This window comes from Trichomonas vaginalis, chromosome II (genome assembly GCF_026262505.1).
Source record: "Trichomonas vaginalis G3 chromosome II, whole genome shotgun sequence".
Lineage (NCBI taxonomy): Eukaryota > Parabasalia > Trichomonadida > Trichomonadidae > Trichomonas > Trichomonas vaginalis.
In genome coordinates, this window is record NC_067204.1 from 14,422,772 (window position 1) to 14,445,558 (window position 22,787).

The following is a 22,787-nucleotide window of genomic DNA, read 5'->3' on the forward strand; positions in this document are numbered from 1 at the left end:
TTTATGACCTCTAATAAGAATAGCCCCAACAAATAGTCAGTTTACATCAAGATATTCGTAAGCAGGCATATGTAAACCATATATATTCAGCATAGATTAGAAATATCGCACTAATCGCATTATACTAAAGTCCATTGATAAGCAAGTTGATAGCCCCAATATATGTAAGAGCAATCATTTTTCGAATAATGCATTATTCTTCATAATTCGATGCCATATATCTGGATTTTCAAAATTATGAATTAAAAAATATTCTGCATTAATGTTTTTGTTGTTCTTTGATTGTTTTCAATTTATTTTATTTAGTCAGCAAAATCTCCAGACTGTCACTTTTATTAAAATGTTAGCTGCATTTTTGGTCTTTTTTGCAAGATCAAAAATGAAATTCCCTGATATTATGATGCACGATGGAGCAGATGAATTGGGAATCAAGCATATCAAGAATATTCGAAAAATTATCAACAATAAATGGGGAATAAATTACAAAAAAGAATTTCTCAGAGCATTCAACGATGATTACGAGGTTAACTATGAAATCATTGCTAATTTATCGAAGCTTAAATTCCCTCCTGCGTTATATGTTCTTGGAGAGATGTATTTATACGGTATAGAACCTGTTACTATGAACATTTCAAAAGCTTATGAACTATACAGTGAAGCTGCAAAGCTTGATTTCCCTCAAGCTTATGCACCAATGGCATTTATCAAAAAATTTGGACTTGAAGAGAATTCTCAGCCAAATAAAGTGTTTACAGAAATTTCTGATCAATTGGGTATACATTTTAATTCATTTGAGTCTATATTTTCTGTATATTTTGATTATATGAATTTATTCAAGAAATATGGCCGTAATTTCCATGAACATGAAGCCATCCTCTTAAAGGACTATGTTCTTAACTTCCACGAGCATTATGTCAATCCCACTTTTACAAATTCAGGATTTGACACAAAACTCGCTGAAATCAAATCACAAAAGAGACTCAACAAGTACAAAGCCAAATACAATGCAGAGCAATCCCACCAGCAGCTCGCCATGTCATATTTCAACGGAGATTCCGGATGCAAGAAAAATTACACCAAAGCAGCTGAATACGCCAGGAAACTAGGCGAGAACCATACGCTTTACAAGACTGTCAGAGGTTTCGAGCTCTTATCCAAAGGAGATCCGAAGCAAGGTCGAATGACTTTTATTGACGGCTACCAAGCCAACGACCAGTTCTCTAAATACTGCAACGCCGGTGCCTCTTACACCTACAATGATTTGGATGACGTATTTAATAAAGATCAAGGAAAAATTTACAGTCTTGAGAAAATCGAGATTTACTTGAACAATGTCAAGTCAGCAAACGAAAAAATCTTCTCAGATATCATGCTTTCCCTTGCTAATACCCTTCCAAGTCTCGCCAGGACCATGCTTGTGTACAGATTTACAATTTTGCCAACAAAATACAATATGCCAGACCTTGCTGTTAAGGCAGGAATGCAGCTATGGGATGAAGTCAATCCCAACATTCCGAACCAAAATATCGCCCTTGAATGGTATAATGAAGGAAAAGCTGACTCCGCGATCATATTGTTTATGAGAATCGCAAACTCAGGATCAGCAAATGCAGCTTCAATTGCTTCCAAGCTCCTTTTGAACAAAAATTTACCTGGCAAAGACCGAAATTACACTTTAAAGACAGCTTCCAGGTTGCATAGATTTGCTGTAGCTGTTAATGATAAGTATAGCAAGGACAATGAGCTTTTTGAATTGGCCAAAAAATATAATTTGTCAATTCAAATGACAGAAGACGAAACATTCAACAAAGTCCACTTGAGTTACGCTAAGATATCAAAGGTCGATAATCCTTACGACTTAGTTGTTTGGAAACTCGAAGGAAATATGAGAACCAAATTATTAAGTCTTCTTGTGAACATGAAAGCCTTGTATTTGGTATTCCCGAACTTGGTTAAGACAACTAAACTCGTTCTCCTTTTGTTCCGTCAACTCAAGATTTATTCAGTGATTATTTTGATCCTTTTGTGCTGGAGAATCCATTGGATAGTCTTCTCTTTCTTGACAGAGAAAAGAAAAGCATTGGAACTCGAACAAGCCAAGGAAGAGCAAAATAATTCAAATTGATGTTGGTTAATTTATAAATTATTTCTGTAAATACATAAATATCTGATTATAACTCACTTTTTAAATCATTTACACCTTCAATATAATTTCGAAAAAAAATGGAAGAATACAGACACAGACAGAGAGAAATATGAGAGATAACGAACGTCTTCAGTCATCACAGGAAGAACTTCTTGAATGGAGTAGATGAGGAGGGTCATTTTTCGGACAGATATCGGTCATGTCTCCACAAGGACCGAAAGACAAAGGCATAGTGTTGACAATCAAGGAATAATCCATTTATTCTCTCGGGTTTCGTTTCATTGAGAGATAAACACTCTATTCTGAGAAAGGATATAAAAATTCTTGCTCTCTCACTCTAAATACAAGCCTATTCAATGGAATACTAATGAAATGTGCAAGTAATTTGCTGAAACGAAGTCTCTTATCGAATGAGAGGTTTCGCAAGAACTTTGCATCAAGGAACTCCTACTACTCTTCTTTGGTTGCCAAATTGCCAAAGATTCCGTAATATGTCGAATTGGACAAAGTCCTTCCGAAGTCTCTCATTCGATGAGAGGTCTAGGAGGAACTTCGTCACAAAGTAGTATACTTGTAGTCTCTGACCTGCAAAAAGTCAGAGATTGTAAATTTATTCGACTAGGGCAGAGTTTTTCTAAAGTACCTCATTTGATGAGAGGCCTTGGAATAATTCTGCCATAGTGTAATGTAGTTGTGGTGCTTGGCCCACAAAGAGCGAGAGAGCATGTCTGTAATTTGTTTATGCTGAAGTTATCTGTAATAAATAAATGTACATTGAATAGTTATTTCAAACTGCTGCATTATGTCAATTTATTTAACATCTAAATTCATAAAACTCAAATGAGATAACATTACAGTCTTGCCAAAAAAAATCTTGAATAATACAAGTATCTAGAATAAAATTCTATTTTCATCGGCTTTTCCATTGTTATTGCATCACATCATATCCATGGACTTAATCAAAATTCATAAATTATATCCGAAATCGTTATGGTCAATGTTTTCTACATATATATCTGAGTATTTTTTTTTCTTCTAATGAATTTAAGGGGTAATTCATATGGTAAAACGTAAATGTGTCCTTTTTAAAAATTATAAATGTCCGAGCAAGACGTTGATCCAAGCAAATACAACAAACTGCGAAGTATCTGCAAATACTATATCGATTCATATCTTGCATTGTATCAGCTAAAAACCCAAAATGAAGAAGAAATAAAGTCAATTTACAAAATGATCAAAACAGAATTAATTGATTCAAAGAAATATCTTCCAACAAATGCTATTAAAGACATTTTAGATATCATTCCATATAATAATCGCTATACAAAGTCATATTTATATCTTGCCAAACTCATATCTGATGATTACCATATCACAGAGGTCAGCAGTGTTGCAGCTATATCAAACTTCCTGTTTTATAAAGAATATGGAATTCAATTAGACAAATCTGCTGATTTCAACGAAATTAAATCTGAAAACACAGATTTTCTTACAGAAGACACAATTTACAAAGCTATTATGAATAATGACCTAGAAACATTCATCTCATTCACTGAACGAAAAGGATTTAATAAAGACCAATGTCTTAAAAGCCTATTATATCCAGACTCTTACAATGAATATTCATTACTTGAATTATGTTGTTACTATGGAGCAGTTGATTGTTTCAAGTTATTAAGAACGAAATTTGACTCATCTATAACTCAAAAATGTTTACGACTATCATTTTTAGGTGGAAATCAAGAGATCATGAGTGAATGTTTGAAATATAAGAAACCAGATGAATATTGCATGGAATATGCAATTATTTCACACAACATTGATTTTGTTACATTCTTGATGAATGAATACAATTTAGAGATCAAATGAAATCATTGCGGACAATATCATAATTTTGAATCCTTTTTAGTTTATTTCGATCAAACTAATGATACAAACAAACGTTTCGTTTATTCAGCGATATTTGATGCACCATCCTTTTTGGAATACCTCCTTTCACATGGTACGAACATCAATGTAAAAGATGAAGATGGAAAAACTGCACTTCATATTGCAGCAGAAAATAATAGAAAAGAAACTGCAGAAGTTCTTATTTCACATGATGCGAATATCAATGAAAAAGATAAATTTGGAGAAACCGCACTTCATATTGCAGCAGAAAAAAATAGCAAAGAAACCGCAGAAGTTCTTCTTTCACATGGTGCTAATATCAATGAAAAAACTAATAATGGAGAAACTGCACTTCATATTACAGCTCGGAAATTTGGAAAAGAAACTGCAGAATTTCTCGTTTCACATGGTGCAAATATCAATGAAAAGGATGAAGATGGAAAAACCGCACTTCATATTGCAACAGAAAATAATAGTGAAGAAATTGCAGAAGTTCTCATTTCACATGGTGCGAATATCAATGAAAAAGATAAAAATGGAAAAACCGCGCTTCATATTGCAGCAGAAAATAATAGTAAAGAAATTGCAAAAGTTCTCATTTCACATGGTGCGAATATCAATGAAAAAACTAATAATGGAAAAACCGCACTTCATATCGCAGCCTGGAATCATAGAAAAGAAACTGCAGAATTTCTCGTTTCACATGGTGCAAATATCAATGAAAAAGATGAAAATGGAAAAACCGCACTTCATATTGCAACAGAAAATAACAGAAAAGAAATCGCAGAAGTTCTCGTTTCACATGGTGCAAATATCAATGAAAAAGATGAAAATGGAAAAACCGCGCTTCATATTGCAGCAGAAAATTATAGTAAAGAAACGGCAAAAGTTCTCGTTTCACATGGTGCAAATATCAATGAAAAAGATGAAGATGGAAAAACCGCACTTCATATTGCAACAGAAAATAACAGAAAAGAAATTGCAGAAGTTCTCATTTCACATGGTGCGGAAAAATAATGTTCTTACATAAGATATTCTTTAGTTTTCTGGTATTTTCAAAGAAGATTTTTGGATTGATAGTAAAACAATCGTTTTTGTCCATTTTTTGCACATGAGTTTATTAGATGTGATGTGTTTTTCAAATCCACAATCAAGTAAAAAACATATGAAATAGTATTAAATTAGATTTCGTTTTCATTTGATTTTGCATCTTCGGAATCTTCTGCAATTTCTTCTTTGGTATCAACTTCTTCGTTGATTTTAGTATCATCTTGAGAAGTGTGTTCTTCTTTTTCTTCTTGAGTTTGAGTTGTTTCGTGATTATCATTTGTTTTTGTTTGATTTTCTCTGTATTCTTCTACAGATCCCTTATAGTAAGGGTGTGGAGGAGAAACATATTGAGTTTGAGAAGGTTCCTAAGGAGAAGGTTGTGAAGGATAATAAGGATTAGGAAAATCAGTTTGAGAAGGATCAAAAGGAGAAGGTTGCGCAGGATATGTATATTGTAGTTGGGTTTGTGGACCAGGATTTTCAATATCATTTACTGCTTCCCCTTCTTTATCTTCATTATCAGATGAGCTGTAATCATCATCACCTACTTTTATCCAGCCAGGTGCTTCATTGAATTCTTTTTCAGAACAACAACAATTATTTTCAAATTTAACTTGATCTGGTGAATCTGCTGTAATTATATGTAAGATGTGAAAAGCAACGATAAAAATAGAAAGAGCAAGCAAAATTGCTAGTATAATTAAAAGGCATATTACTGCACCTTCGGCTGCATCGTCATCATCATCTGAATAACCCATTCCTCCTACATCATCGAAAAGGCATTCACAAATAGTGCAATCGCATACACAGCCTTCTCCAGCACAACAGCTTTTGGTTTCAGGATTACAGCATATTGGGCACAAAACTGCTGTTGAACTATCATTATATTTGAAATGATGAGTTGAATGTGAATTTAATTTACCGTGATGATGATCGCAATGGTAGCTCTCTGCAACTCCAGTTGAGCAACAGCAACCAAGACAGCAGGATTCGGCCTTTTTACAGGTGCTACAACTCCTTGTTATTGGTGCAGAGCAACATCCATATTCTCTAACTGGTACACCATAACTTTCATTGCAGCAGCAATAAAATTTGTCATTTGTGCAACATAAACAATTGTAACAGCAAACATCGCATTTTGTTGCTTCTATTATTTCATCTTTGCGCTTGTACTCCTGTTTCTTGCAGCAGCAACAAATTTTCGAAGAAATTGCTGTTAAATAATGCATGAACCAGTTTCCCTCATTGCAGCGATTTTCATCGCAAAGACATTGGCAACATCCAGGAATTAAACCACATCCCCATACGCAGCCAAGGATTCCACAATAATTTTTGTAAAGATATTCTCTCTGATTTTTAAATGGTATTCGGTTGCAAAGGAACCTATTATATAATTTTGAAACGCAATTATGACAACAATTGAGTTTGAGAAATCGATGAGGGAAAATAAGGAATAGTATTAGCATTAAACCTATTTCGCTACCAAGGATGATACCCCAAATCTTTAAGAGTAGAAGTTAGATTGGGACAACCTCAGCCATCTTGAAAAAATGAAGAATTTATTAAAAATTAATTTGAGAATAAAGTCAAAAAATTCAATATGAGATGTTGTAATTTGACATTTTTTAAAATTTAGAAATTCATTTGTTAATGATTAACAACAGTATTTGGAGCATATGGCGAAATATTATGAATATAATTGAAAAGCTCTCAATTTTTTAAAGAGGACATGGTTACAATTTACTTCGGATCCGCCTAAAAGTGTCAAGGCAGTTAAAATCAGATCTTGAAAAATTTTCAACAAAATACTTTTATATAATAGTCACTCATAATACGAATGCAAAATAAAAAACGACAATCAGAATGAATATCAAATAGGGTGTATATCATAATGGATATGATTTTATATAGAAATGCTTTTCTAACAAACAAAACAGCTAAATATTAAGTGTGAATACTTTCCTTTCCTCCGAATTTCAATATATTTCTTTCTAATTGGCAGTAATTCAAAAATTCATCAAAACAGGAGGAAAGATTGATATATTCATCCAATTCATAGGGAAGGCTGAAAAATCATAGTTTTTTGCTTGAAGATAAACAAATATTGCTGATAGTTTCAAAACAATGAATTTTCAATATTTTTCAATGAATTTTTTCATTAATTAGTCATTACGAGCCTAGAGACTCACTTGTGAAGCAATTCTATTGCATGCATATCTACATCAACAAACTAAAACAATAATTCTGTATATTTCAAATTTGAATTAAGTTGAGAAGATTTGGAGCTGCAGAAAGGAATATATGGTTTTCGTTTCCATATGTATTGACGAAATGTAGGAAAATATTCTATTATTTGAGTAATAAAAAGATATATCTGAAAATTATCGAAAAAATTTCATATATTTTGAAAAAATTGGTCATCGAAGTTCATTATTATGTAAACAAATTTCTTTTTGAGCTTATTCATTCTCTGAATCAAAGCTAAATATTGAATTAGAAGAATTCTGACAAAAGTTATTGCTTTTCTTCCAAGTCCTTATGACTTCAGGAAGTAATATTAACGGAAGTTGTCTTGTGTGTTCCTCTTGATGTACTTCTGAACAGCTTCTAGTTTATATATGTAAAAGTGACAATTTCTGTGAAAACCAGCATACATTCTCTTTATGAATGATCAAGTGCTAAGTTAGCAGATACAATATTGGACTAGCTATTGATTACCTCTTTCGTGATCAAGTTATTTTGCAAAGTCCAACAATTTTTTCTTTAATAAAATTTATTTATGAAATGAATTCTCATATGCATAGAGGGTAAGTTGAAATTGAAGCAAATATTCGCAATGCATAAGTTGGATCTTCAAAAAGATATCGTATAAAAAAATATATCAAAATAAATCCAAAAAAAAACACATAGCCCCTAACATAAAAAGCAAGAAATACTCATATGTCATTTGATTTGAGTTACTCAAACTATGACTTAGCAATATCAAAACCCTCAAAAACGTATTTTACAAAATCTTATGGAATCAAAATGTTTTGATTCTTGTGGATTATAGGGAATTGATATTTGAATTTTTTTTTGTAAAAATATCTAGAAAAAAAAAATTGATGATTATAGAGATTACCATTCGTATTAAACTGTATTTTACCATGTTGGCTCAGCATGCTTCTTCTTCTTTTCAACTGTCCACTCGAACTTTCTTAGACGACCAAGGCAATACATTGTAGCCTTCTTGCATGACTGGCATGTGAAACGAAGAGAAATCTTCTTGGATGTCTTCTTGGAACGACGGAGAATTGGTTTAACACGGCCACCGAAACCTTTCTGCTTACGATCGTAGCGGCGACGACCGAGGGCGGAGTGGCGTTCTTCACCACGGGAAGCCTGGGAAACCTTGCACATTGTGTGCTTCTTGCAGAACTTGCAGAAGAATTTCTTGGTCTTTGGATGATGGACCATCTTTCTTCGAAAAGGCCGACCAAACCGCCGATCATTTTTTCGAATACATTGTTTTTTAAATAATAAATATATGTGCACTCACCTTTAAAATCAAAATTTTGTGTTTTGGAGCGATTTCAAAGAATATTTTTTTTTAAATTATTTTTAAGGGTGCGCGGGAGACGATAAGTCACGCATAGATGGTTCTAATAAAAATAACATTTTTATTGATAAATTTTGTTCATTTGAAAGTAAAACTCCAACAGATGATGATTTTACTTATTTCAGGGGCATCAACAGCACAATCCTCCAAGGATCAATTTTTCTAATGGTAAAATGGTAGAAATTTTTATCTCCACCTCCAAGTGGAGGGGAGCTGCCTATTTGGAGCTAAAGGAGGGCAGCGTGTTGTAACTCGGAATTTCTATTCTTTAAACTGGAAATGATGTCCCCACTTCAGCTCCATCTGCTTCATCGATTCGAGGGCCAAATACGCGAATTAATTTGATATCAATTTATTAGTTATGTGTTTACAGTTTTGATAATCAATAATAAATATGGCATGATGCTGGTTCATAAAATAGATGTGTTCAAGCCAAAGATAAAGTTTCATTTTTAATTGATTTTGTATTGAGGCTTTAACTAGCATACTATATAAAAACTAACTTAGTAACTTTTAAAAAGCATAAAATAAAAGTAAACAAACTAACTTTTATTCAATCTAAGGTATACAAGCGAAATTGTATGTGTGAAATGCTCTCCTATGATGGATAAATTGATAGCCATGTTTATGCTTCTTTATTTCTTGTTTTCGAAAAGATTATTTTGATATAATATGAAGATCAAAATTTTTTATTTGTTGACAAGGTTATTGCATCTCTTGCAAAATGGGTGCATCTTCACTATGTAAGCATTGAATGAATGAAGCTCTATTCTGCAGCTCCACTATTATATAGAGCAAGATTAGTCTCGAACTTTCCTACATTACATTCGAAAATGTACTGTGGGATAGGCTTTTTTAGCATTGACTAAACTGCGTGACAAAAGGCGTAAGTTCACTTTTAAATTGAGAGAAAGTTTTCAGAATATTCTATGAGAATAATTTTATTTAATATATAACATAAGATTAGTAAGTAGATAAATATTATCAGAAAATTTAAATCCGCTGTTCAGGATTAGATTATCTGATATTTGATACCGTATATAAAAAGGTCCAAGAAATTATTTTTGACCAAGGAATGCTATCAAAACATGATCGGCACTATTCAAATCGCTGGCAAATATGTCAAAAAATAAGAATAATATGAATTTTTTACTACTTTGGATTATTGTAGATACTTGAAATAGATAAAATCTTAAACTGTTGGTTATTAAGTATTTATTTATTAAATAAAAATGATACCATATTATTCGAAAAGTGTCACAACGTTAATTTTTATAATTCATGTCAAGTTCAGAACAATCAAAAAATGAAAATGGATGTGACTTTGGTGACATTAAACCAATTAAAGAATTTGAATACCCTAATCAAGCTTCTATAATTATTTGGGGTGTCAATTCCAATAATATTTTACAAATATCTTCACAAATTATAGAATTCATTACAAATAACAAAATATCTATCCAAATGGCAATTCATCTGGTTGATATTTTTTCGCAAATTCGTGTTAAAGATCTTAAATTATTTACGGAACTTTACAAACAGATATTAAACGAATTCTCATGCTTGATCAAACCAGAAAATGAAAAATTGACAACAATTTTATATTATAAAGGTTTCAGATTTGAAAACTTCAAACCGAAAATGAAAGAAGAGGAAATTCTGAATTTATATTCAACAAAATCTCCTTTATACTATATTGAATCGGATAAAATTGATGATCTGAAAAGTAAATTTCCAAATCTTGATATCAATCAAAGAATTAATGATATCACACCACTTAATTGTGCAATTAAATATGGATCAGAACTGTGTTTCAATTACTTGAAAAACGTAGGAGGTAAATACACATCTAACTCCGAAGAATATGCTCTTCAAGGCGGAAATAAAGAGATTTTTATGCAAATGATTGAAGATGGTAAAACATTCGATAATATGATTAATACAGCATTGAAATATCGAAACTATGAAATTGCTGAGTATCTTAAATCAAATTTTGGACAAACTCCTAATTCAATAGCCGAAAGCATGTATTTCGGAAATTATGATGTTGCATCTTATTTACTTACTAATAGAGAAGATATTAACAAACTTTATATTCTCTTTATTTTCATATTAATCATTATTTTATTACATTTTCTTTCTTTTCATATTTTTCATTGCTTTATGAAATTCTCTCGATATTAATCAGTGCCCTCTTAGTATTGCAATCGAAGTCAAATCAATAGATATTGTTAAATTCTTAGTTGAGCATGGTGCAGATGTTAACATGAAACTTATTCTATTTCTTATCATATTTATCATTGCTTTATAAAATTCTCTTTCTTTTCATATTTATCATTGCTTCATGAAATTCTCTTTCTTTATATATTTATCATTGTTTCATAAAATTCTCTTTCTTTTCATATTTATCATGTTTTTATATAATTTCCTTTCTTTTCACATGTATCTTTGTTTTATAAAATTCTCTTTCTTTTCACATGTATCTTTGTTTTATAAAATTCTCTTTCTTTTCATATTTATATTTGTTACATGGAATTCTCTTTCTTTATATATATATCATAGTTTTAATCAATCCACTTTCTTCTTATATTTATCATTGTTTTATACAATTCTCTTTCTTTTCATATTTATCATTGTTTCATGAAATTCTCTTTCTTTATATATCTATCATAGTTTTATATAATTCCCTTTCTTCTTATATTTATCATTGTTTTATATAATTTCCTTTCTTTTCACATGTATCTTTGTTTTATTACATTCTCTCAATAGTATTAATTCCCCTCTTAGTATTGCAAGCAAATTGAATTCAACAAATTATCAATTTCAACAAATTATCAAATTCTTAGTAGAACATGGTGCTTCAAAATTCATATAATTATTTTTCTAGTGCGCAATTCTGTATTGAAACAAAATTTAGTAATGCTATTTGAAAGAGATTACAAATATTGGTAAAATTGATAAAAATTTTAATTTTACAGTTGCACTTACCACTTTTTGACATGCTCTCAATTTTTTTGACAAATGGGCTTTGAAACTGGGATTATTTGCAGATCTCATATAATATTATGACATTGAATAACATGCTCATATGAATGTTAAATTGAAATACAAAAATTTGGTTTATATTACTGTAAAATCAACTTCAGTTGATAAAGAGTGTCAAAAAAATTGGTAGAAAAACTTTGAGGATTAAGCTAAGAACTCGGAAGGAAGATAAAAAGGTACAATTACTTGATAAACGTAGGAGGTATATAAGTCCATGTGAAGGAGATATAATAATATTGTATGTCCGAATCAAAGAAAATAAAATATGCTCATTAATTTCATGCAGACATTTCTTTTTTGGAAAATATTTTGTATCTTTTTTTTAATAAGTAAAAAGTTATAAATTTATTCTTTTTGCATCGACATTGATTTTTTCATTCACAAACCCTTTTAATACATCATCTTTATAATACAATTTTATGAAAAATATTTTTAAAAGTTTTATTCAACCGTTGACATCACAAAATAGGAATTACATCAACTTGAAAATTTCAGCTCAACAATTTTAAGGTCGATGTAGATCACGAATTAAAATTAACGGCGCAGATACAATTTTCTGACATCTTCTCACAGGTTGAAATTATAAGCATCTATTCACTCTATGTATTTTATCAGGCAAGTCTTCATTGATGCATAATATATCAATAGAGGATGTCTGTAAGCGGTAATTCTAAACTAAACTATATATATATAAAGGTTTTTCACGGGGTGCAAAAAATGCGCAAAAACGATTATTTAAAATTGAATTTCCGCGTTTTTTGCATATTTGAAATTTTTTGGAGTTGACCATTATTAAAAATCAAATCCATTAATAAAGAATAGCAACAGTTGCATATGTGAAAAAAAATATAATGATAAGATTTTATTTATAAATATAGGAAATTATCAATATAACACAATGTATATAAGATATAATTAATGAGTTTGAACTTTAGCTTCATCTGCCTGGATTAACTTAAGTTGCATATCTTCAAGTTGTTCCACAGACAAAGAATATGTCTTCAGACCAATTTGATCTTTTTTATCATTCAAAGCGTGGAGTAACTTTGGAATTTCATCACAAACAGGGAAAGTCAAAATATCATCTCTTTCTTCACTAACAACTGCTTCTGGAATTATTGACTTAACGAATTCAGCGATTTCCTTGCAATCAACGCCATCATTTGGTACAACTCCCAAAACATGACCACATTTGTGTTCATGTCTTAATTCAGTTGATGTTCCACAGAACTTCAATTGTCCACTTGATGCAATAAACAATTTTGAAGAAACAGCTTCTGCTTCTTCCAAAGCATGTGATGTAACAATGGAAGTTGTATCCTTAAGAGAAGCAATCATCTTCCAAATCAATTGTCTCGCCTGTACATCGACACCTGCTGTTGGTTCATTCATAATAACTAAAGGAGGATTTCTTAATAATGACATAGCGATGCAAAGTTTTCTCTTTTGTCCACCAGATACATCTCCTGCTCTGTTATCCATCATATGTGTTAATTGGAGCTGAGAACCAAAGAATTCGACAGCTTGGTCGATCTGATCTCTTGGAACTCCTCTAAATGCTCCAAACAAATACAAATGCTCGCGAACACTCAATAAATTAATAATAGCATTTCCTTGGAAACAAACGCCCAAATAATGCTGCATTTCTTTAAATCTGTCCGCCTCATTTCCTCCAAGAATATTAATCTTTCCTTCATCAGGTTCAATAGCTCCTGCTAAAATATTAATAAGTGTTGATTTGCCAGCACCATTTGGACCAATCATTACAATGACTTCCCCGTGATTGATGTAAAAGTCAACATTATCAAGTGCAGTGACTTCTTCTCCTTGTGCTTTAAACACTTTCTTTAGTCCTTTTACTCTGACAAATTCACTTACTTCTGCATTAACTTTTGATGTTTGTAACAATCATTTCCAGTTTAAAGAATAGAAATTCCGAGTTACAACACGCTGCCCTCCTTTAGCTCCAAATAGGCAGCTCCCCTCCACTTGGAGGTGGAGATAAAAATTTCTACCATTTTACCATTAGAAAAATTGATCCTTGGAGGATTGTGCTGTTGATGCCCCTGAAATAAGTAAAATCATCATCTGTTGGAGTTTTACTTTCAAATGAACAAAATTTATCAATGAAAATGTTATTTTTAATAGAACCATCTATGCGTACTGTACCTGGACCTTTGTTGAAAACTTTCCATTCCACACGTTGCAACATGATTAGAGTTAATTTTGAGTAGTTTACATATCGTCGCCTGGGCACCCTTAAAATATTGAATTTCCTAATTTGCAACATTTTCATATGTGCGATTTTGCAAATTTGAAAACATTAGAAATGAATGATTATTTCCCTTTTTTTGCATCAATATAGGTCTTAAATTTTTATGTGATGCAACAAGCAGTCCAGTTTTTCGATGTGATTTATGAGATTATTATATATATTGCTGATAAGGAATAAAAGTAACCGCTTAAAATCGAATTTTGAGCATGATTTATTTATGAAATTATTTGATCATTGAATTTTCGGCGATTTAAATGGATTAATTCACAGTTCAATATAACTAAAATTGATGTATGATATTAGTTTAAAAACGATTCAAAATTGCAACCGAAAATGGTCAAAAATAAGTCACGAAAATATGAAATTTAGTTAGCTAATTTGATTTAATTAAAGACGGCGAAAAAAGTGCTTCGCTGCGCGCCGATATAAGCTGACAAATGGAGGAATTATGCCATAAGGTAGGAAACTTGTAGTCCCTGACTCTTTTCAGGTCAGAGAATGTAGGAAAAGCTTTTGACATTCAGTCTCAAAGTTTGATAGGGAAAATTAAAGTAAAAGTGACAAATGAGCGAAAAATCAGAACTTGAAACTTTTTATTTCGCTCAGAGCTTAGAACCACAATTTCTTAAATACAACGAAATATTATCTGCATATTCTCTTTTTATCAAGCTAAATTCGGAAAAAAATCAAGGAATCAATCAAACATCTAAACTCATCAAAGGAGACTTAGAAGTTTCACAATCATCAAATAATCCTTGGACTTCTCTCGAATTAGAATCACTAATACAAGGCATAAATATATATGGTATTGGAAATTGGGGTTCAATACGTAAAACTTTTCGCGAAATTTTTAATGAAAACCAACGAACTCGTGATGATCTAGCCAACAAATGGTATTCTCTCATCAGAAAATCAAAATATAAAAGATTGGATATCAATGAAATGGCGAAAGGCATTGATTAATAATCACATTTTAATATCTTATGCATTCATAGAAAAATACAAGTCTTTTTAATAAATTATTAATGAAATTTTTTTTTCACCTGATTCAAATTAGCAAATTTGATCAAATCCACACAATTGATTCTCTATACAGTTATAACACAATCAAGTAGCTCCTTGATTTTCGTTTAGTTCTAAAGATTCCATCAAAATCAACTTTATCGTTTAAAGTTTCATTTATTCGAATAGTTTATAAATCATGCCATCAATTCAAATACATTCTCGTATAAGTTTTTCGAAAAAATCTAATTTGTTCAAATATTACTGTACATTAATATAGTTTCCGTGCTACTTATCAATACATACTTCCTATTAATGTGTAGCAATCTCTTTCTCATTCATATGATCACAGATTTTAACTAAATAATTGATCATAAGAAAGAGCGTTATCCTTTTGCTGTTGATTCAGATATACTTATGTATTTTGATACTAGTTGAATAAAACAGTTAAATTTTTTTTGTATTTTTTTTTATTTTTCTGAAGATAAGCTTGATTGATGTATGTGTTTCAAAATGATTGAAATAGATGAAGAGATTCATACGCTTTTATTGAATACATGAATTTTAGTTAAAAATGATTAAAATATCACCTAAAGCTTTTGCCATATTCTCAATACATGAATCACACTTGCCAGGATAAGTTATTATATGAATATCATGAAATATGTCAATAAAAATAAATTATAATATAATAATAATCCAAAATATTCAAATCATATAATGGAAAAAAGACAAACTTTAGAACAAGCATCAAAAATAAATAATGTTTATTATTCCAAAATTTTTTCATTTTGCAAATTTTCATGGGGAATTCATATATCTTCTCTTGATTTTCAAATTTTTGAATCTTTTTTGGAATTTTAAATGAAGAATTGAGAAACCTAATATAGATGACTGTTATCTCATATGTGAATATATTTGTTTTTTTTCACAGTTTGGAATTTTCTCTTGTTTAATGACGAAATTGAGTTTCTATTCCAGGTTTAGATAGCATATTTAAGGACAGATTACACAAATTTATATTTTCATCATTATGGTATATTGAAATAGGAGACTCTCAATATTACAATGTCTTTCTTAGGATTCCAAATGTATTCAAAATTCCTGAAACTACAATTTCTGTAGTTTCTAGCCACATATAGGAAGCAATACACAAATGTCTAGTAGGTAGTATATCGTTTTATCTCACAAATGAGCATCTTAGGAAAATTTCTAGATACTTTTTCAAAACATATAATAGCGCAAAATCTATTCTATAAAACCGATTGATAGTACAAATACGTTTATTTGCAGGTCATAGAATCGAATATTAATTTTAATAATATTATCTCGAAATCGCTCTTGCAGTTTTCTTCCATTCTTCGTCTATTAGTCATAGAGTATCTACATAGTGTAAATCCGTTACCAAAATCAAGAAAGCATCGTTTTACCCAATCCAAAGGTTGGCAAAATAAAATTTTTCTAAAATTTCATCATCAAAAAAGTGACAAAATGCAAGTAAATGATTATCTTGGACTTTTTGAGACACTTGAGCTCTATGATGCCAGTGCATTTTCTCGTACTTTCAATGCTGTTGAAGCAGAAAGTGATAGACAAGTATCAATTTTAATTTATTATAAAAATTTCCCAAGAGAACAGATTGTCAGTATTCAACCTCCAGATATTGATTTCATAGGACTCACAACAGTTTACGATATCACCGAAGATCAAGATTTTATTGTTGTTCCTCAGCAAATCGTTCCTGCAGGCGATTTAATTACAAATTTACTTCCAAATCCAATTCTTTCCGAGAGATACATATCTACAATTGCATTCTGCTTACTTCATACATTAAGAGTTTTGCATTCAAATAATATAATTGTTCGTAATTTATCTGTTTATAATATTATGTTATCAAATGAACAATCATGCCCATTCAAAATCAAAAATTTCTATCTAGCAAAGATACTTGATGTTCAAATTCAATCACATATTCTTGAATACGATGATTTTCCAGCTCCAGAAGTTTTGGAGAGCAAACCATACGGACCTCCATCAGATATTTGGTCGTTGGGGTGCATATTATATTTACTACTCAGAGGACTTCCTCCATATCCATTTACAAAGAAAAATGATGCGACATACATCAAAGAACACCCAATCGTCTTTGATGATGATGTTTGGTCAACAATATCTGAAGATGCACGTGAAATTGTTCAAGGAATGCTCCAATTAGATCCACAAAGAAGATCTACTGTTGATGACCTTCTAGAAACAGCCTGGATCAATGGAAACTGTTCCGAATCAATTATTGAAGATGCTCAATCTGATCTACAGGCATCTCTGATGACAATTAGACTCCAAAGATCAATTGCAGCTGCAAGTTCGATTGAAGTGTTTAAATCTTTCAATCGCCAAAAGGTTTTATATAATTCTAATGAAGGTAAAAAATAATGTTTGTTATTCATATTAAAATCATCTATTTTTTTTCTCTGAATTAAAAATATCGAAATTTAAGAGTGAAAAAACACAATACAATGATAGAATTATATAATTCAAAAACACCAATAAATGTTATATAAATGAAATAGCAAAAAGAGACTTGTGAAACATATAAATTTGTCCCTATTAACTTTTTTTGTAATGACCAATATATACTTATGAAAGATATCAATACACCACTTCTTGTAGATAGTCAAAGACATTCCAGCATTGTTATGTGTACAGATATATAGAAAAAGGATTTAATTATTTTCATTTAAGACTCTGTAACTTTTCGAAAACATAAGTCGTCTTAATTTAAAAGTATTGGTACTCGCATTTTTCGTTGAATTTTTTGAATTTTAATTGTATCATATATTATAATATTAATATCTGAAACTTATTATGAAAATCAGATGAAATGAGCTTGCTTTCTAAGATTTCTTTGATCGGATTAGGAACCTTATAATCCGAAATTGATGCCTAAAAATTTTTATAATTTCTTGAAACTCTATATACTTTATGACAAACAAAATACAAAACAGTCTATATTTATGAGTCAGAGAGAAAATCTCTCCGACAGATTGGACATTGACTATGAAGTGCTGCCCAAGCTTCAATACATTCAATATGAAATATATGCATGCATTTAAGTTTAACACTGTCAGTTGTGGTCAGGCTTTGCCGACAGATTAAGCAAACTTCATCTTTGACTTCATCTTCGGATGGCCTCTTGTACTCCTGACGTAAATTATTAAGAAGACTTCGTTCAGTTAAGTAATCACGAACAATTAGAAAAGCTTTTCCAAGAGTATAATATGCGGACATCCCAAAATGTAATGGTAAGTAACCCGAGAGTAAATGATCTATAAAGAAATAAACTGATAAAGCGCAAAGGGATAAATATAAAATTACGTCACTAATGATTTGAATATTTCCTGTTTGATCAATAAAAACAAAGCAATGCTGTATAATTGATTGTAAGCAAAACATTATTGACGATATAATGATGAAACTCATGAACATTACGAATGGATTATATACAGTCTGTAAAAATAAGTAAATTCTTCTATAAATTATGCAGAAAAATATTATGCATGCGAATTGAAGGACAAACAAGTTACGATGAAATGAAAATTTTTGAAATCTCGGATGCAAACTTAAATATTTCACTCGAAAACTTAGAATGTAACTTAAATACAACAGGTCAACTATGTCAAATAATACAAGAAATCTAAAAAGTGTATCTGTATTGTAATGAATCATTCCTAGAAGAAGGAAAACGGCCAAATAGTAAGTAAAGGTCGAAATTTCTGTAATCTGTTCCATTGCTAAGGGTAGGATGAAATATTTATAGATTTTGTGGAGTGTTTTATAACTAATTGCCATTAATAGATTAGTTATAATAAAAATTGCTATCCAACTTTGTTGCAATCGCAAAACAAACTCGTCAACATTGCTAGAGTGGAACCATAGTTTGAGAAGTAGCGATAAGCAGACTGAAATCGAAATTATCATATAGTATTTTAATGATAATGTTTTCATTCAGTCTGTCACTTTTATTTTTAATTTGATTTTCAGAGGTAGGGCAACGATAGGTCAAAAAGGCTTCTCTGATAGATTTCCTTGCCTTTTGGATATGCTATAATATATAGCCTAGCATGATAGGATAAGATGTCAAAAATTAGAACATAACTTAGGATCTTGAGAAAAATGAAAAACAAAAATTACATAAAAAAGAAAAATTTTATCTAATTTGTTTTTTTGGGCCGAATAAGTAATTTTATTGAATTTCAATACGACACATAGATTTTATTATTAGTAATAAATATAATGGTTTACTATTAACAAGAACCTAACTAATGAAATTTGATTTCAAATTGTATATGTTCATAGATTACCAAAATATATTGCTATTTATGAGGATATAATATTGATTATTAGAATCGTATAAATTATAAATATACCATGAATATTGAATGATTTCTTGTTCATAGGTAAAACGCGCTTTTATATGATTTAGACAGAGAATTTATGAGATGTAAATAACACAAGGTTTATATTGATATTTTCTAAAAATAAATCGAAATTATAAACAATACATTTATTCATTGAAACTACTTGGACAAATATGAAACAAGCATTCAGGCAATACTTTTGAGACTTCAACGCATCTGATAATTTTTATATAACTTCACCTCTTATGCTTAGAGTGGAGGTATTGAGATCGTATAAGTATAGATGAGCTCACATTCAGATATGATGTGTGAACTTCTGTTTTCACTGCAATTTTGAATCAGAATAAACTCAAAACAAGAATAAAATGATATACTCACTCTCTAAATGTGTTCGAGATTTAAAGTTGTATGAATAAAACGATTCATCTTTCGAAGCCTCCCATTTAATGAGAGACTTCGAAAGATGAATGTATTCATGTAGATGAAATACTATATATGACCATGTGTGATACTAAAGATATCAAAATGTTCATTTTTAAGTGCAATAGAAGGGTTATCTCTCGTAAAATCTCAATTTAAGGAAGATTTAGAAAGAACTCCTTTCCTAAGTAGATAGTGTGTGGTTTCTGTCTTTTGGTTGATCAGGAACTATGAAATTAAGTCGGACAGAAAGAAGTTCTTTCCAAAACAGACTCCAAATGAGTTGTTCGAAAAGAACTTCCTTCTGTATATGGATAATTGTAGTTACCGCACTGAAGTATGTGATTGTGATGATGGAGTTCTCGATAAATCTAAAATCGGATTAAGATTAATTGAAAACTCAAGTAATTCTTTGAAATCTTGTGTTGTCTGGCACTATAATAACCAAAGAATGAGAATATTATGTTGAATGATGAGTACGTGTGCTCGGCATTCGCCGAGCGAATTGAGTTTAACGTACTATGAAAAGTGACAAATTTGGGCTTTTTTTCCTAGGGTTATGATCTCTTCCTTTCTGCTCAATACGACAGAAATGAAAGAATGAATTTGTACTCCCTAATTGATTACTACAATCTGTATCTATCTTTAACATAGAATTAGCTGCATTGTGATTTATACTCCAGAATTATTCAATTTAAGATCAACCTCGTAAATTTTAATCATATTGCACCAATACTCCTACGTTGAGATAAGAACATGATTATACATACCAAAGCCCCATATTAAAAATCAAAATTTAGCACCTCCATTATGCAACCACATTATTCGTCGCAAATAAGTATATTTACGCATATTATGATGCATATTCACACAACTCGTATACATGAAAAGTTATTAAAATCAGACAAAATTATTGCAATAAGGAAAAAAAAACAACTTTATTATATATGTTAGTAATGAATTACAAATATTTCTACAAAGAATGCTCAATACTTCATATAATCTTCGAATATTTCTTATTACAAGTTAATACATTTTGACTCGAACATGATAAACAAAAGCTGACACGCTGATTACTACATTTATGAAAATATAGTACGTTTCCATTCATCTGTTTACTTGTTTTTGTTGGAATAAAATCATTTTTTTTTTCTTTCATGAAATAAGAATTTTGCTGCGAAAGCAATATCTCTAACAATAATTAATACATTACGTCAACTCTGGAATGAGTATTTATCAAATATGATATCAAAATCAAAAATTAGTTGTTTTTTATGAGTAAAAACGATGTAAATTGATTATTTGACTAATTATCAAATACTTTGATTTTCCAAATTTTTTTCGAAATTGATTTTTTCATGTGAAAATTCAAATTGTTTAATTTCATTTTTGAAATTTTGAATTTTTTTTGGAATTTTGAGTTGATCAATTCAGCAGAATTGATAATGCTATTGCTTTAGGGCATACCACAAGGTGATGAATAAAAGGTGAACATTAACAAATTATTTTAAATCACAAATATCATCCTCATCAACTTTAATTCTAAAAAGAACTGTACTGAATTATGAAAATGCATGATTTACATTATTAAAATCTTTGAATGAAAATAGTACAAGATAAGTTTTTATTCATTTTTAATTAGATTTAAACGAAAAACTACTCCATATTAAAATTTAAGTCGAGAAATCGTATTTTGTTCTTATTTGTTAGCATTTTGTAGACATTCTAATCTTGAATTAATTTGTTACATGATATTATTAACAAATTTAACTGAAAAAATATGTTAATATGGAATAAACCATGATTATATAAGCTATCAATGCTATATATACATATGTAAAAGATTCATATTAACTCAATTAACAAAAATGATAGATTTTCATAAAGGTTCAATCTAGGTTCGTCCGAAAATTTTGATTTTTATATAGAAGACATAGTTTCATATACATAATTAAATTTTCAAACAAATTTGATCATACCATTTATTAAGCAGGATAGTATATTAATTACTATCAGTATAAAAATATAAAAATGATTATATTTAATTATTGCATAATTTAGTCAAAGAGTTATAAGCCTCAAGTGATCGTTATCACCTTCAATGCACGTATACTTTATTGATTCATAGATATTTAATCTATGTTTGACATGTTGTTGTCGTCATTCGTTTTGTTCCCATTCTTCCTAAGTTAGAATTAGAGAATACACCATCCACATCATCTAATTTGGTCCTCAGCAATAGATTGGTTCATTTTGGAGGAGTCCCATCAGACAGTTTTCGAGCACCAAATATCAAATTTTAATGTATACAAATCTTTAGTGATTTATCTCTTTTATGATGAGTAAAAGGTTTCTGCTCATCAACATTTGATTTCCGACATATATGATTTCTAATTGCAATTATTTACTTTCTTTTTATAATCTAACTCTGTGACTCATACCATAAATTAATTATTGGAAAGTGTCAATATGTTTGGCACAACGCATGGCGGAAGATACCAAACCATGCAGGGAATATGATACGTTTAAGATCTCCGAACTTTTTTTCCAAAAATTTTCTATCGTTGCCCTACCTCTTGATTTTCATTGTCATTCAAATTTTCAATAAAATTTGACATCTTAAGCCTCGTCAATGTTAGACATTTGAACCACTAAATTAAATATTTTCGTTTCATAAATTTCATTTTTTTACTGTTCCATCATTGATTGCGCTCACAAAAATTGCAACCCTAAAAATGAATGTGCAAATTCTATATGTGAATGTGATATAGTTTCTTGAATCAAAATTACAGTATGAGATGTAAAAAGATGGGCGTAGAAGATTTGTGTTTAACATTCAACATTAACTTCCTTAATTTACATTTTTTATAATCACCGACTCCATGGTAACAAATGGCGTTGGTATCGCACCGAGTTGAAGAATTATGACTGTGACATGTGATA

At 30.3% G+C, this 22,787-nt stretch overlaps 8 protein-coding genes across 8 annotated transcripts, besides 3 other annotated features; 5 read left to right on the plus strand and 3 right to left on the minus strand.

The window, feature by feature from the left end:
- Window positions 1-340: 340 nt before the first annotated feature.
- TVAGG3_0544020 (HCP-like family) lies at window positions 341-2,125 on the plus strand (the record flags this gene model as incomplete). Its single annotated transcript, XM_001580413.1, has 1 exon — window positions 341-2,125. One exon carries the CDS (start codon window positions 341-343, stop codon window positions 2,123-2,125), a length of 1,785 nt encoding a protein of 594 aa, XP_001580463.1.
- A 431-nt stretch (window positions 2,126-2,556) lies between these two features.
- On the plus strand, window positions 2,557-2,712 carry TVAGG3_0544030 (uncharacterized protein; the record flags this gene model as incomplete). Its single annotated transcript, XM_001580412.1, has 1 exon — window positions 2,557-2,712. One exon carries the CDS (start codon window positions 2,557-2,559, stop codon window positions 2,710-2,712), a length of 156 nt encoding a protein of 51 aa, XP_001580462.1.
- A 28-nt stretch (window positions 2,713-2,740) lies between these two features.
- Window positions 2,741-2,903: a mobile genetic element.
- A 341-nt stretch (window positions 2,904-3,244) lies between these two features.
- TVAGG3_0544050 (protein of unknown function (DUF3447)) lies at window positions 3,245-5,226 on the plus strand (the record flags this gene model as incomplete). Its single annotated transcript, XM_001580411.1, has 1 exon — window positions 3,245-4,015. The coding sequence occupies one exon, from the start codon at window positions 3,245-3,247 to the stop codon at window positions 4,013-4,015; it is 771 nt and encodes a 256-aa protein (XP_001580461.1).
- A 225-nt stretch (window positions 5,227-5,451) lies between these two features.
- TVAGG3_0544060 (uncharacterized protein) lies at window positions 5,452-6,552 on the minus strand (the record flags this gene model as incomplete). Its single annotated transcript, XM_001580410.1, has 1 exon — window positions 5,452-6,552. One exon carries the CDS (start codon window positions 6,550-6,552, stop codon window positions 5,452-5,454), a length of 1,101 nt encoding a protein of 366 aa, XP_001580460.1.
- A 1,604-nt stretch (window positions 6,553-8,156) lies between these two features.
- TVAGG3_0544070 (structural constituent of ribosome) lies at window positions 8,157-8,560 on the minus strand (the record flags this gene model as incomplete). Its single annotated transcript, XM_001580409.2, has 1 exon — window positions 8,228-8,542. One exon carries the CDS (start codon window positions 8,540-8,542, stop codon window positions 8,228-8,230), a length of 315 nt encoding a protein of 104 aa, XP_001580459.1.
- Window positions 8,561-11,663: 3,103 nt separating this feature from the next.
- Window positions 11,664-11,689: a mobile genetic element.
- A 955-nt stretch (window positions 11,690-12,644) lies between these two features.
- On the minus strand, window positions 12,645-13,493 carry TVAGG3_0544090 (ATPase activity, coupled to transmembrane movement of substances; the record flags this gene model as incomplete). Its single annotated transcript, XM_001580408.1, has 1 exon — window positions 12,645-13,493. The coding sequence occupies one exon, from the start codon at window positions 13,491-13,493 to the stop codon at window positions 12,645-12,647; it is 849 nt and encodes a 282-aa protein (XP_001580458.1).
- Window positions 13,494-14,568: 1,075 nt separating this feature from the next.
- On the plus strand, window positions 14,569-15,411 carry TVAGG3_0544100 (SANT/myb-like telomere repeat binding factor-like DNA-binding domain-containing protein; the record flags this gene model as incomplete). Its single annotated transcript, XM_001580407.1, has 1 exon — window positions 14,569-14,967. One exon carries the CDS (start codon window positions 14,569-14,571, stop codon window positions 14,965-14,967), a length of 399 nt encoding a protein of 132 aa, XP_001580457.1.
- Window positions 15,412-16,377: 966 nt separating this feature from the next.
- Window positions 16,378-17,643, plus strand: TVAGG3_0544110 (protein serine/threonine kinase protein; the record flags this gene model as incomplete). Its single annotated transcript, XM_001580406.1, has 1 exon — window positions 16,498-17,439. One exon carries the CDS (start codon window positions 16,498-16,500, stop codon window positions 17,437-17,439), a length of 942 nt encoding a protein of 313 aa, XP_001580456.1.
- A 2,673-nt stretch (window positions 17,644-20,316) lies between these two features.
- Window positions 20,317-20,364: a mobile genetic element.
- Between the last annotated feature and the right edge of the window lie 2,423 nt (window positions 20,365-22,787).